This window comes from Leptinotarsa decemlineata, unplaced genomic scaffold (assembly GCF_025532065.1).
Source record: "Leptinotarsa decemlineata unplaced genomic scaffold, Ldec_3_MD MMD2_tig00000505_RagTag_RagTag, whole genome shotgun sequence".
Lineage (NCBI taxonomy): Eukaryota > Metazoa > Arthropoda > Insecta > Coleoptera > Chrysomelidae > Leptinotarsa > Leptinotarsa decemlineata.
The window spans coordinates 14,828,243-14,844,546 of record NW_027412549.1 but is presented as its reverse complement, the minus strand read 5'-3'; the positions used below and the strand labels follow the sequence as shown (position 1 = coordinate 14,844,546).

General features: G+C 40.9%; 2 protein-coding genes across 2 annotated transcripts; both read left to right on the top strand.

Moving 5' to 3' along the window:
- The first annotated feature begins 3,827 nt into the window (after nt 1–3,827).
- Nucleotides 3,828–6,502, top strand: LOC111512973 (uncharacterized). Its single transcript, XM_023169137.2, has 2 exons — nt 3,828–5,121; nt 5,181–6,502. The coding sequence occupies exons 1-2, from the start codon at nt 4,539–4,541 to the stop codon at nt 6,485–6,487; spliced, it is 1,890 nt and encodes a 629-aa protein (XP_023024905.2). The 5' UTR covers nt 3,828–4,538; the 3' UTR covers nt 6,488–6,502.
- Nucleotides 6,503–6,573: 71 nt separating this feature from the next.
- LOC141481810 (uncharacterized) lies at nt 6,574–10,110 on the top strand. Its single transcript, XM_074174058.1, has 2 exons — nt 6,574–8,901; nt 8,961–10,110. The coding sequence occupies exon 2, from the start codon at nt 8,969–8,971 to the stop codon at nt 10,034–10,036; it is 1,068 nt and encodes a 355-aa protein (XP_074030159.1). The 5' UTR covers nt 6,574–8,901; nt 8,961–8,968; the 3' UTR covers nt 10,037–10,110.
- Nucleotides 10,111–16,304: the final 6,194 nt, after the last annotated feature.

Sequence of the window (16,304 nt, the reverse complement as noted above, 5' to 3'; positions counted from 1 at the left end):
ATTTAGTATGCTTACCGGAGTCGCCTTACGGCGACTCGTGGGGGCGGTCTCTGATTCTGCTTCGTTGGCCTTGGATGTTTGTCCCTTTCTCGGAACCTGGGGTCATCCATGTTCAACGCATCGTGTAGATCGCGGAACGCTGGATTTAAGTGCGATCTGATTCTATCGAACGTGCTTTCTGCATGTTCTCTCATATACACGTCCACATATTGCGGGTCCAGGTCTAGATCTCTGTATATGAATCTAGTTGGTATATAGTGAGGTGCATTTACAGCGGCCCTTACACTCGCATTCATGAATGATTGGATCTTCTTTCTGTATGTCTGCGCACACTGGCCCCAGGCAGTGCATGCATACAGTATTATTGGCATTAGAATCGTTCTGATCATTAGTAACTTGACTTTCAGTGCCATGTTACTACTTCTTTTTATGATCGGCGCCAGGCGTCTTCTGGCCTGTTTGGCTATTCCTATTCTCTGCTGTACGTGGTACTGGAATGTTAGTTTCTTGTCTAGGATGACCCCGAGAATTTCTTGTCCGTTGAAGATGCCGTTGCCTTCCGGTTGTACGAACCTGCGAGTGAACAGTATCGCCTGACTCTTGTCAGGGTTGATACTGATCTTCCACAGGTTAGCCCACTCCTCCAATCTGTTTGCCTGTTGTTGTAGGTACCTCGAAACGAGTGCTTGACTCCTAGATCTCGCCAGCAGGGCCGTGTCGTCCGCGTAGAGCGCCAACTTGTTAAAGTTGTTCTCTGGTTTGGGCACGTCTGCCGTGTATACGGAGTAGAGGTGTGGCGAAAGGACTGCACCTTGCGGGACTCCTGCCTCCAGTAGTCGAACTGTTGATAATTCGTCTGCTACTTTGCAGCGGCATCGCCTGTCAGCTAGAAAAGACTGAATTAATCTTACCATTTGAGTATCCAAAATCGCTCATCTTGGCCAGTAGCCCGTCATGCCAAACTCTGTTAAACGCCTTGGAGACGTCTAAGAAGATAGCTCCGGTGTTGTATCCTTTGCCAAGGTTGAAGCCTTCTGTCGCAGAGTCCACTACCCTCAGGACTTGTAGCTCTGTTGAGTGTTCTGATCTAAAACCCTAACTCTCTGGTTTGTTCTTCTAGTCTCTTCAGGATGACACGTTCCGCCACTTTGCTTACGGATGGCAGTAAGCTAATTGGCCGGTGGTTCGCTGGAAACAAGTGGTTCTTCTTGGGCTTTGGTATGTGGATTACCGTTGCCTCTTTGAACTGATACGGGAAGTGTTGCAGTCTGAGTATAGCATTTATGATGTTGGTTATGGCTGCTATACCCTTTCGTGGCAGCACTTTCAGTGCTCGATTTGTTATATTGTCTGGGCCTGGTGCTTTCCGGGTGATAAGGCGTCTCAGAATGTCCTTCACTTCCTCAGGCGATGTCGGGGCCAGGGGTTGCGCATTATCTGTCCGTCGATTAAGCCTCCGTACCGTTCTTTCCACCTGGTTTTCTATTTCTTCTACCTCGTCTGTGAACGGGACGTCATTCTCTTTGCACTGCCTTTCGAAGTTGTCCGCGAATGCTTCCGCCTTTTCACGGTCAGTGTAGACAATTCCTTGCTCGCCATGTATTGGTGGGCAGGGTTGTCGAGGTCCTGGTCACTCTGTTGTTCGGGGCCCATATGTATATTGTTGTAGCAGGTATCCGGCCTGCCTGACCGGCTACCTTAGTTATTTTCAGGTATCTTGCGTGACAACAATGTTCTCCATGTTTGTGGTAGTCTCTGCGAATCATCTCGCTTGTTAAGGCAGTTGTGACATTTTTCAATTTTGATTGCTTCCCGAATTCTCCTGGCCAGAAGATATTTCTCCGTAGCAATGGTCTTGGTGTTTTCTAAACTTATTGTGTGGCCTGTTTCCTGGTGGTGTTTGAAAAGAGATGATGCTTGATCTGATTTGCGAACAGCTAGCTTAGCTAGTTCACATCACAAAGTCCAACAACTCCTTCTCACACACGGTCTACCAAAAACCTATCCATAGTAACCGCTACCTCATCAATGCCAAGTCCTATCATCATCCTGCCCAGCTGAATTCCGTTCTGAATTCCTTCATACATCGTTCTACAAGACTCACTGACAACCATAACAGATCCAGGGAACTATACGAACTCAAAGCCGTACTTTACCAAAACGACTATCCCGTCTCCTAAATATGGTATGGTATGGTATATATGGTATGGTATCCTTAAGTGAAAAGACGTGATCGCAGAGAGTTCTTGCTAGAAAACACAAAAGTGGTATGTTAAAATGAGTATTAAATAGTGAAACACTCCTAGATAAGCAGACAAATGATCAACATCATCTAACAATTTAAATATATTCAGTTCATATCCATAATATTGAATATAACGCCAAATTTCAACAATTTATATCAGTAAACAAATAGTGTCTCCTCTAAAAAGTGACAGATATAATCGACAAACTTTCGATAAAACTAAAGGCGACCACGCACGACAGTTTATATCACGTGAAGATGAACAGCGATGGAACAGATATTACTATAAAGCAGTTATTTGATGAAATCGTGAGAAATAGGAGAGAACTGAAAAACTCAGTTGAGGCTAGTGAAGCACGCGTTTTATTGAAACTTGAATTCTTGAATAATAAATTGAAAAATTGCAGAACGAAAATACCGAGCTGAAAAATAAAGTCGAGATTTTAGACAGAGATAGCAGAAAAAAAAACTTGATAATTTTTGGCCTCAATAGAAATTCTAGAGAGGTGTCTGTTGCTTTCATTTGTAGTGAAATAAAAAAGTTACTAGCAGTTGACATAACTGAATCAGACATAAGTAACATATTTCTACTGGGTAAAGCTGATAACTCTCCGATTAAACTTGAATTGGTATCCCAGCTAAGAAAAAATGAGATCCTTCAGAATTGCAGCAAACTGAAAGGCTCGAAAGTTTTCATCGCTCATGATTTAACAGACAAACAAAGATCTTAAAATAAAATTCTAAGAACGTACCTCAATCAAGCTAGAGGAAGTACCAGCGATCGGAGCTACATTAAAGGAAACAAGCTCTACGTGAATGATATAGCTTATACTGTTGATGACTTACAAAACTTACAAAACGAAGAAGATACAACAACAAAACATAATAGTGCCCCTCCAACACCAAACAGTTGCCTGAATAGATCACTGGAAATTGAAATAGACGCGCAAGAACCTATAATCTGGAAACCTAACATAAACGCCGAAGAGAAACAAGCAAAAATTGGAAAAAAGGAAGAACAAAAAATATCGTCGGATTTGGATGAACTTCACAACACCCCGAAAACAAGTACAATAAAAAAACAACTAAACAAACCACAGGGCCATTAAACAAAAAAGCAGTTAAGAGTAGACTCAGGTCCAATAAGTGAATTGTAGATATTGTTACTATTCCCTCACATTTATTTCTTTCAATCTTGTCTACGTTTTGAACTAATGACTCTATTCCTTTGTATCATATAGATTTCTCTTGATGCATAAATTAAGAGCTAGATGAAGTTGCACACATTCAGATTCGCAAATTATATAAATGTATTTTTCTCTGAAATATTATTGAGGTAGGCTGCAATGGATCCATATATTCGAGACTTTGAAATAACAAAAATAGATACTTTTACCTTAGAAACAATATCCCAAACAAATGAAGTTCTGAAAATTAACAATCAAACACAAAATTTCAAAATAATACACAATAATATCAGAAGTATTGCAAAAAACTTGGACGAATTCAAAATTTTTATCACACAGTTTGACTTCGAATTTGATTGCATTGTTCTCACAGAAACAAGAAAGATCCAAGATCAGTAGTTAGTTTAAGCCGATTTCAGAACCTCCCCCCACCACTTTCAACCTTGAAATGACCTCTACGTCACACGAAGTTGCGAAGGTGACTTTGAGGAGGTGTTATGAGTTTGACCTTGAACGACCTTGGCATGCGTCATACGGCAACGCAGACAAGGTGACTTTGAGGTGCTGTTTTGGGTTTAACCTTGAATGACCTTCATTCTTTTCCCATATTTTCGACAAGGTGACTTTGACTTCCAATGAATTCGAGCCAGTTTTGCACCTACACGATTTAACGCAACCAAGGTGACTTTGAACGATTGTTTTGAGTTTGCCCTTGAACGACCTTGATCAACGTTACACAAGGCAGGCAAGGTGACTTTGAGGCAGTGCCTTTGAACGACCCTGACACACATCACGCGACAAAAGCAAGGTGACTTTGAGGTAATGTTTCAAGTTTGACCTTGAACGACCTTAATTGATCCACGTTGTTATTTAGAATATTCGACTTTGAACGACCTTCAGCCGCATGGACGAAGAGACTTTTGGAGTGCGTTTTCAGTTTGACTTTGAGTGACCTTCTACAATATCATGTGTCTTTGCTGATGTAAATTTGAGGGCGCTCGTGTATTCTCCTTCCCTCCCCCACTTTTTGAATGAACATATAAAAGAGGTGCTACTCATTCACAGGAGTTAGTTTGATATCGCGCGTATTGAATATATCTACAAATATGTTTCACTGTGATAGGTGTGGTAAAAGTTTCAGCCGTAAAGATAACATGCGTCGTCATCAAATGCAGTCCTGCAGGCCGGATAATGATGCAGGTCCTCCAGCAAAACGGCCCAGAGTGGATTCTGCCCAACCAAGTGCAGTTCAGGAATTGTGCAACTATTGCAATAGAATGGTACCTGTGAATAGGATGAATTCACACCTCAAAACATTGGAGCATAGAACAAATTCCTGTACGGAATTTGAGGATGGTGTGAAAATCATCAACAGCGCATTTAAATATAGGATTGTTAGCTACAGGGTCGAAAGTAAGAATCCACATTCAGACTATCAATCTTTCTTTAATGAAGTGAGGCATAAAGTTGTGACTTTGATTGATCGAATGGTGCAAGTTCATAACACCTTGAAAGTGAACATGGAGTTGTTTGGGAGGTACATACTTCAGACGCAGGAAATATTAGAGGTGAAGTCTTTCAACAGCCAAAACCAAATTGTTGATCAATCGAACAACCTTGAAGAGGTTTATAGGACATTCGTCGACACGTTGTCTGCAAAAGCTGTGGAATTTCAAGAACGCGACTCAGGTATATTATCTACATAAATATGAAAGATTTCAGTCATTAAACGAATAATGTGTTTACAGGTTGGACTCTGGAGAAAGTTGTTTTTATCGAAGTAAACATCAACAAATATAGTCCTCTCAGTGGATCCTCCTACATCAAGCTTCCAGAATTAATCGCTTTGAAGAGGGCAGTAGTTAATGTGAGAAATGAAGACCATTTTTGCTTCGCTTGGGCGGTGACATCAGCTCTGCGACCAGCGCAAACTAGAACTTCTGAAGTAGGCTCATATCCAGACTTCAGAGATGTACTTAATGTTGAAGGTATAGATTTTCCCATGAAATTACGTGATATTCCACAATTTGAGAATATGAATGATTGTTCAGTCAATGTTTATGGGTTAGAAACAACTTTTGAAAACAACAAACCGAAATATGAAATTGTGGGTCCTCTTTATTACGCACGGCGGAAACTCGGTCGCCATGTAAATTTATTGAACATCACCGATGAATCTAGTAATAGCCACTATTGCTGGATAAAGGATCTATCAAGGTTAGTTTCATCACAAATTTCATCCCACGGGCATAGAATGTATTTTTGTGATGGTTGTTTGATGTATTTTTCAGACGAACGCAAATTATTACGACATCAGTTGAATGATTGCAATTTTATTTGTACCACCATTCCCACAACGCAAATCAAAATTGATAAATGTGGTAGGGCCATACCGGAAAATATATTAAAATTTGAAAATTTTGAAAGGCAGTTGAAAGTCCCCTTCGTGGTATACGCTGATTTTGAATCAATTCTGAAGCCTATACATACAAATGAACCGGATCCAATACGTTCCTTCACAAATAAATCATTTATTCACGAGCCATACTCATTCTCATACCGAATTCGTTGTTCTTTCGATGATTTAGCCTCCAAATTTGTTCTTTATCGTGGGGAGGACGCTGCCAAAGTATTTGTAGCCAGGCTGGAGTCTGACCTGAGGGCCATCTACTATACATATTTGAATCGTATCGTGCCAATGAAGCCATTAACAGCATCAGAGGAGAATGAATTTTTAACTGCTGATAGTTGCGGTATTTGTGAGAAACCCTTCGAATTGGGTGACGTCAAAGTGAGAGATCATTGTCACTTGACGGGAAAGAAAAGATATGGAGCTGCACATTCTCGATGTAATTTGAATTACAAGTTACCAAATTTCGTTCCAATAATTTTCCATAACTTGAGCGGCTATGACTGCCACTTGTTCATAAAAGAGTTATGCACTAATAAGAACAAGGTGGAGGTTATCGGTCAAACAAAGGAAAATTACATTTCTTTCACTAAGCATCTATTGATGGGTACCACAATAGATAAATTTGGTAAATTGAAAAACTAATTCCTAAAGCTGAGATTTATCGATAGCTTTAGATTCATGGCGTCATCACTGCAGCAGTTAGGGGAGAGCTTGTCAGATGAGCAATGTTATGAAACACGAAAATGTTTTCCGGAAAATGAAAAATTTCTTTTGATGAGACAGAAAGGAGTTTTTCCCTACAGTTTTGTTAAAAATTTGACCACGTTAGATTGTACTGAGCTACCATCAAAATCCGATTTTTATGATCAATTGAACGAGAAACACATATCTGAGGATGATTATGAGAGGGCAAAACGTGTATGGTCCTTGTTCGAGTGTGAAACGTTAGGAGACTATTCAGATTTGTATTTGAAATCAGATGTATTGATTTTATGTGATATTTTCGAAAATTTCCGTAATATATGTCTGGATAAATATAAATTAGATCCAGCCCACTATTTTACTTCTCCTGGCCATTCTTGGGATGCCATGCTCAAATACACCGGTGTAGAGCTGGAATTGCTTACGGATATTGACATGATAACTTTTTTCCAAAAGGGTATTCGTGGGGGTATTAGTCAGTGTTCTGAAAGAAAGCATGTTGCTAATAATCGTTTTCTACCCGATTATGATGAAAATGAAGCATCATCATTCATCACTTATTTGGACGCTACGAACCTCTATGGTCACAGTATGTCCCAACCATTACCGACAGATGGGTTTACATGGCTATCCGAACAAGAAATTCTTCAACTAGATATCATGGGTGTTCCAGACGATGGTCCTAAGGGTTATGTTCTGGAAGTAGATGTCCATTACCCTGAAGAACTTCACGATGCACATTCGGATCTGCCATTCCTTGTAGAGAGCGTAATTCCACCCGGTTCAAATTCAAAAATACCCAAATTAATACCTAATCTGAATGATAAGAGAAAATACATTGTTCATTATAGGGCTTTGAGGCAGGCAATTGAAAATGGACTGATAGTGATGAGGACTCACAGAGTTCTCTCATTCAATCAATCACCATGGTTGAAGAAATATGTAGACCTTAATACCCTAATGAGAAATCAAGCTACAAATGTTTATCATAAAAATATTTTCAAGACAAGAACAAATGCTGTCTTTGGAAAAACAATGGAAAACGTTGATAATAGAAATGACATTCGGCTTGTGACTCATTGGGAGTCTATAAAGCGTGCAACTGGTGCAAATGCTCTCATCGCTCGGCCAAATTTTAAAACGCTTTCAATTTTCTCAGAGGACTTTGTCGCCATTCATATGGGTAAAGTGAAAATAAATTACAATAAACCGCTATATCTTGGATTCAGTATTCTTGATTTATCTAAAACAGTTATGTATGAGTTTTTTTATAAATTCATAAAAAAACATTATGGGTCAAATGCTTCTCTCCTCTACACCGATACCGACTCTCTCATTCTTAAAATTTTCACGGAGAACTTTTATGATTTCATGAGGGACAATGTAGAGAAATTCGATACATCCAACTACAAAGTTGAAAATCAGTTTGCTATGCCTATAACTGAACCAATATTGGGAAATATGAAAGACGAATTTCCTAATGATCCAATTATCAGTTTTTATGGTACCGGCGCAAAAGCATATCATGTCAAGTCCGTTAGTGATGAATTGAAGAAGGCAAAAGGGATAAAAAAGTCGGTCATAAAAAATCAAATGTCACTTGACGATTATAGGAAAATAGTCGAATCAGGTGGTACCATATTGCGTAAGATGAGCACTTTTCGAAGTGAGTTACACGATGTGTATACTCTAATGTGTAATAAAGTTGCGCTATCATACAAGGATGATAAGCGATTCATCATCCCCAATACCACAAAAACATTACCGTGGGGGCATAAGGATATTGAGTTCTACCAAACCAGCCCTGAGGTAAATTTCAAATTCCTTATCGACGCCCTCAAAACTGTGCCTAATCATGAGGCGGATTCTGATGAAAAATTGGATCAACTCATAAGATTATTGGAGGAACAATCAGATGATTAGTTAGTTCAATGTGGTAAATCTATACCTACGAAGCTCTGAAATTATAATATATATTATTCCCATTGTAAATATCAATTATGATATAGATTATGAAATAAAATATATCAGTGATACATCTTGTTTCATTACAATTCCAACACAAAGTATTGAAGAGGTATAAACTATTTTTCATAATATTGGAATATATAATATCAAGCTATCCACATAATCTGCGAGAATATAATATAACAGTGTTGCCAGACTCATCATTTAGTCCCCGTATTAGATAAAGTGGAGGTGGTAAGTGGAGGGGGGTTGAGGAGGAGTGGCTTAGGTAACAAAAGCGGGACTGCTCAGGAGCACTCATCATTCGAACTGCTTCTTCTAGCCTTCGAATATCTACCGAATTTAGTTGGGTCTCTAGCTGTGTTCATCTTCTTCGAATAAAAACTGTGAGTATATAAGTAATGTTGATTATTATGCTTTATTCTAATATTTTGTGAATTTCTAGTGTGCAGTATGTCTTCAATCATTGACGCTGATAAATCCGTGGAGGGTAAGGTCAACATCCTGCAGGACGTGGTGGTGCAGCAATCGGAGCTACCACAGGATATAGTGGACTTCTTGACTGAATTCCAACTTGGACCTCCACTTAGCCCCCTTCCAGAAGAAGTTGTGTTGGTAACGGCGGATCCAAGACCCGGAAGCAGCTGGATGGAGGATGTTCCTTCGACCACCCCTTCTTCTGAAACGAAGAGCACCGCCAAAGTTGCGAAGAAGGGGTCGAAGATTGTCGGTAAGAGAGCGGCTCCGAGCGGTAGTGATGAGGACTTTGCTGCTCCCGAACCCGTTAAGAAGAGGAGGCCCTCCGCTAAGCCAAAACAGGTGGCGTCGTCGGTGAAGCCAAAGCAGACGGAGCTGCAGAAGTACATGAAGATGTGGGACGAGTCCAACCCCTATCGACGGCCGCCTATGACCTCGACCCTCTGGCGGGCCCCTTCCACGTCAGATACTACCATCTCGACGTCTAAGGCGACCAAGACGAGAAAGCAGTCACCGACGGCTCCGCAGATGTTAACTGCTGCGGGCGACATTGAGCCAGCCATCACGGCATCTTCGGAGGCCACGACCGAGCCATCTCATCAGCCACCAGCCGGCCCCATAGCACCTCCGCCACCGACGCCAAGTGTTCAGCAGATAACTTCTGCCCAACCCTCTGGCCGCCACCTGGAGTTACCGTCATCGCAGAGAACCTCTAGCTTAGTCGAGGACGTGCTTGAGCTTGACAGAATATGCCAAGAGAGGAAGGTGAAGCTGGTGACGATCCAGGGCAGCGATGCAAAATTGGCGGAAATTGCATCACGTAAACGACGATTTGAAGTTCGACAGGCGCAGCTAGTCGAACAGAAACGGCGTTTGTTGGCTGAAATTGCTGAGGTGGAAATCAGCATCAATGGGGTCGATGAGGAGTACCGTGTTGAGGCAGATTCAACAAATCGGTACCGCATGGAGGTCGACGAAATGGCCGAGCGTGTTAAGGCTCTCAGGGAGCGGATCAGGAAGAAAGTTGACGTTGTTGGGACATAACCTCCATCTATTTCCTTTCCCTAGATCCTTTTTTTTTCATGGAGTACACGTGAGTTGGTTGGTGTACACAGGGCACTGCGTGGTTGGGGCAGTGTCCACTTCCCTCTCTTCTTTTCATCCCGCTTAGCAACTGAATGTTCCATCGGAGACTCTCTACTTTTATACTTTCGAGAGGGAGTGGGAAGGAGTGGGGGAGGAGTGGGGATGATGTGGAATGAAGCGTTCATAAGATATCTTCAACATGGCAGTTACTTATCAACAAGCGGATTCCACCACCGAGCCACACGCATTTTTGGAGCCCAGAAGGTCACCTGACAACTGGACCGTCGAAGAAGGTGAGGTACATTCCACCACAGGGCATCATCACTACGAGCAGCCCGGAGCATGGCACGATACCAGACTGCAGGTGATGCAAGTTACCAGCACCGATGATGCGGACGTCTCCGAAAACGAGTTCCTGGATCCCAACGTGGATACTGATTCTGACGCTGACCTGTATGATGGCCTGTGGGATGACGACGAGGTGGACTATGACGCGCCATCAGTGATGTGGGACCTATTTCCTAGGGAGACGGATGATTCTGATTCGGACGATGAAGATATTCCTCCTGACCCACCAATCCCCATCGAGGATAGTCCACCACCATCCCCTATCCTTATAGAATAATCCTAATTTCTATTCCTCATTCCTATTCCTTTCCTAGGAGTACACATACTGTTGGTTGGTGTACACAGGGCACTGCGTGGTTGGGGCAGTGTCTACTCTTCCCTAAATCTCATCATTCACAAATAATTGTACAATCACACAGACGATGGTCATCCTATCTTCATCGCTCATTCTCTTGAAGTATGCCGCGGCCGCGAATCCGCGGATAATTCGCAGATAAAACCGCGGATCCGCGGCCATGGCCGCGGATCCGCGGTTTTATCTGCGAATTATCCGCGGATCCGCGACCGTGGCCGCGAATCCGCGATTTAATCCGCAGAATAATTTCAACGGCGGTCACGAATTAATTCAATTCGCGTGTCGAAAAATTTTTGAAGCGGAGCGGAGCGAAGCGGAGCGAAGCGGACCACATCTGTTTCCTATCTTCATCCCGCGAATTATGATTCATTCAACGGATTGAGTCGTGATTCATTCCGCCGCAGTCGCGGATCCGCGGTTGAAACCGCGTCATAACTTTAAAACAGAGTGTATTTAATTTCTCACCTACATCGTAAACTTTCATCTATTCCGCGGATTATCATGGATCCGCTTACTATTCGCGGGCCCGCGACAGTGGCGATTAATCCGTGGATCAATTTATTTATTCTGTCACAGCCGTTGATTCGCGGTTGCTGCTTCATTATTTCAGTGGCAGCCGTGTAATTTGCTACGCGGATCATGATATTTGGGGCAGAGTGTAGTTGATATTCATTCTCAATTGTAAAAAATCCAATTTCATACAACTTTCGTCATAACTTTTTTCCGTGTAAAATCGAAAATATACTAGTTATTCAATGAAAATGTATATTTTCAGCTGTAAACCAGTTTCATATTCTACTACTAAGTGGAAATTTTCCAACTTTCAGACCTGAGAAGAAGAATCTCATGTCGCGAGACGATATTCCCCGGTGTACTACTACTACTACTGTTTGTATGAATAATGTAGCCCTGAAAAGGGCTGTTTTTTTTTTGACCAGAAGGCCCACGGTTAGTGTGTCACAGGTTTGACACTATTGCATATTATGCATGCTGATACTCTTGTGAAATTTGTGAGCGGCCTTTCACATGCCTCACACCAATACTGACCCAGCTGCATCATAGAGACCGTATCATGGGTGTTTACATGTTGATACCAGCCACCGTTATTGTTACGTATCGAGTAAAATCGAAAACAGCACCAACATAACTTCTGGATACCGCCATCGATCGTTCTGATATTTACGTGGGCATCTGTCACACAATACAGATCCAGTCGATCTTCTAATGTGTCGGTGACGTTGAGCCATCGGACGCCGATCATTAAGGCACCATCATCTTCAGATGAATCAGCCACAATACCTTCATCACTCAGGTCATTGCCTCGCCTCCAATAATTTCAACTTCCTCTTCTACAATTCCCTCTATGTTGGGAGCCATTTCATCCCCATTCAATGACTCTTCATCCGTCCAATTATTCTCATCATCAAGTGATATCCTAGCTAATACAGCGGCAATTATTTCGGAATTCATCTCGATATGCTCTCATATACTGAGTGAGGTTCAGGATCGGGACTCGACTTTTATATGATTCGGTTGTGGTCGTAGTAGCGCCCCCCACACTACTCCCACTTCTCGCTCTATACGATTAAGAGAGGGGCATATGGCAGCCCAGTCGAATTCACGAGAGGTGCAGATCAGGAGACGAGGAATCCATGGTAATCGTACATCGACATACACCCAGATAGGCCCTGGGCAGACCTGTTGATTTAAACTCCATTTTGTTCATGTAAATCATTTTAGTGTATGTTGATTTATAAAATAAATAAATCCATTGCTACAATATTACTTGTATAATTTTTGGTATTTCGAAACTATTTATACAGCGAAGAATAAAAGATTCCACAGTTTTAGAAAATGTATAATGAAATTCAAATTTATTACATTCCACTTTATTTTTCATCAAGTACAATAATAATGCTATTACACTAATGAATTTTCATTGATCCACGAGTTGTGATTTTCGGAGAATCCGAGCCATTTTACATATAAACGACGTCCTTTTCGTTTCAAAACTCGCTCCACCAAATATGTATTGGGATCATGGGTTTTATTCAATTCCATACCATAGAAGGAACCTTTAATTGGCTGTCCGTTCACATCTTCGAGCGCATAAGTTATAGGATACGTTCTATTTACTTTTACAACTTTGAAAAGCTCAGTTGTAAAGTTTGCCGTATAACCTTTTTCGAATACGCCTTTAAACTTACTGATTCGCACCATATCTCCAATTTTAAATTCTTTTTTTTCGCGTTTTCCACGCTGCTTCTTTGATCTTGCATAAACTGTCAATTTTGTGGATGGTTTTACCTCTGCAGGCTTCATGCCAATGGTACGATGAACTTTGTTGTTATATTGACTGGTAATTATAGGAAGAATATTCAACCAACTGTAATTGCCTTGAAGTGAAAATTGTCTATGAAGCCAACTTTTCAACGTCCTGATGACTCTTTCCGCAATTGCAGCTTTTTTTGTACTAAATGTTGAGTAATGATTGATACGGTGCTCTCTCATTAGCGATGAAAATTTTGAATTATAAAACTCGGTACCGTGATCAGATTGTAAGTTCCTTGGGACATACTTCGCATCTTTCAACACACTCGCCATAGCTGCAGTAACTGAATCAGCTGTTTTATTTCTCAGCGGTCTTGACCATACATACTTTGAGTAACAGTTGATTACTATGAGGATGTACCTATAACCATTATTTTCTTTAGCATATGGTTGCATTTCCATCAGATCCATCTGCCACAAGTCATAAAATCCCTTTATTATTGTCATTCGACGGGGAAAATTTCGACGCGCCGACTTATGTATTTCCTTCACAACCTGCCATTTTGCATCACTCATACTACTGCTGTATGGCTTCTTCGAAATGATGAAGTTGAGGATTCAGTTCGCTACTGTTCACGTGCAGGTTTAACGACTGACTGTTCAACTTCAATAACTCGCTCAGTAAAAGTATCAACCAACTCGGTTACAACACCAATTCGCTTTTCCACATTACTCAACCGATCAGCTAATGCTGAAGTGATGAGTGCATTTTTGTCAATGATGATTCGCAGTTCGGTATTTTTTGAATCAATGTTTTTTCTGACGTATCGTAGCGCTGGTGAAATGAATTCTTGGAAATAGTTCAGGGTTGATTCCTTGGCTTCTTTAATGTGATTGTCAACATATCTTTTAGTGACAGAGTCTTCATCGTCTACAGGTTCACCAATATTCTGTAGCCGCTTATTCTGAATGTCATAATCACCATGTGGTGTGAGAATGAATCCAACACCCGATCTTCCAACAAGTGGTTTACCAACACCACCCCTTCTACGCCCAAATTTATCAATTGTGGTATGCATAGTTAGATCGTCTGTGAGTAACTGAGTCAGCTTCATACATTGTGTTCATTATATTACGGTCAATAGACTAATCCTTCTTCACGTAACTCCTCAATTATGGCCAATATTTCATTATCGTGCCCGGTATGACCAGCCATTCGTGAACTCCAAAGCAATCGAAGGCGATCAACCAGTTCTTCGAGTTTATTCCAATAAACATAATCTATATGCTTATTTCTGATATATTTCTTTTGAGTGGGCATTTTTATTATGCCGGCACCTTCTCTACTGGGGTTCTGCAGTGGGTCTCCATTGGATAATAGTGGTAGGATTATTTCTCGATATTTCTTCCAATTATTTGATAATAGACCCTGTTTTCTTTCATTGTATTTATATGCTGCCTTCGTTAATTTGAGTATATCACCATAAGTGATCATATCGGAAGAGGGGATATTTCCCGACGGTACTTTCATGAATAATAATTTATATAGTTTTGGGGTACCCTGATAAGTGGCAATAGTTTTACCATTTTTCTTGAACACAATTTTCTCATTGATGAACTCCACATCAGCTACACCCATTTGTAAATTTCCCGTTTCAGTGTTCATGTGTACTCCAAAGACGGTATCGTATGAGGGATTTCCTGATAGTAACTTTTGTATGTGCTTTTGTACCTCATCACCATTATCAAGCACATTAGATGATTCTAAATCTGAAGTTGTCGATAAAGAAGCTTGAAGATCCTTCGAAAAAGCCTCTTCAAATTCCGGTTTTAGCTCACTTTCAACTATATTTTTGGCGGTGAATGGTGTAGCACTCTTTGTTGTCTGTATCACCTGATTTATTTGAGATGCTCCTTCAGTATTGGCAGATATTGCTTTCAAAGGAGTTATTATTGGCTCATATATTCTTTCGAGTGCTGATTGATCACCTAAGCGACTATTCTTGATATAATTAAATTTCTTCCGAACGGCATCTGTTGCTTCTATCAACTTTCTTTTCAAACACATTTCATCATCATTTTTTCTCTCCATAATGTATTCACTTCAAATGTGTGTGCAATGAAGTGTCGTCCACACTATCTAGCACTCGAATGATTCAATTGTTTCAAGAACGTCAAGGATATATGAAAGCATCAAATCCTTTTCGATAACGTCCATCTAGCACCTCTCGATCCTTATCAATTACTAAAAATCCATATTTATTCTCCCAACATCTCGCACACATATCTTTAAATTGCTTGTATGTCACATCTGGTGACACGTGGTCAGAAAAAATATGATTGAGATTCATATCATCTTGTTTGAACAGCACAATAAAATTTGCATTATCTCGAATCAATTGTTTCGGGACTCGTGAATATGTTTGGGCTAGATAGAAGCAATCCACATTTTTATGACGTCCCATACTGAAATATGATCGTATAACATCCTGTTTCTCACACATCACATCATCGAAAATGAATATTGAATCGGTTCTGGCATCCGAAGGCTCTACTATTTCAGTTGCATTATTGGCGAAAGTGTAAAATCCCAACCCTTCAATTGGAGCTAATACTTCACGTAAATACTCATATTTGGGTTGATAAAGGGACTTTGAATAAAGATAAACATTTGCAAATCGTAATCCTAGAGGGTGAGTCAGTAGAGAAATCATAACATTTGTCTTGCCGCAATTGGAAGGTCCGATAATCAGACCGCGAATGGATAGTGGAAGTAAGGATCCATGACGCTGTTTCACACCGCTTTCAGATCCGCTACCCACTTTTTCATCGAAATTATCGATGGAAAATTGGTGCTTCTGCTTTAGTATGCGCATTGTATGACAGTTGGAGACTATATAAGCACGTCTCCAAATCGATTCCTTTATTTAAATGGGGGTTATGAGACGATGCAGATCTCCTAAGCGACATTCAAATAAAGCTGGTACGGGATTGGTCAATTCCCTCATCAATAGTCTACCTTTCGAATTACATTTACCTGGCTATCAGTATTGCGGCCCTGGCACCAAATTGCAGAAAAGATTGGCGAGAGGTGATCCGGGTGTGAATCAACTGGATTCTGCATGCCGAAAACACGATATTGCATATTCACAGGATCCTAACAATCTTCCAGCTAGACACAGAGCAGATCAAGAGCTTGCAGAAAGTGCTTGGAATCGATTCAAGGCAAAAGACGCATCTATTGGAGAGAAA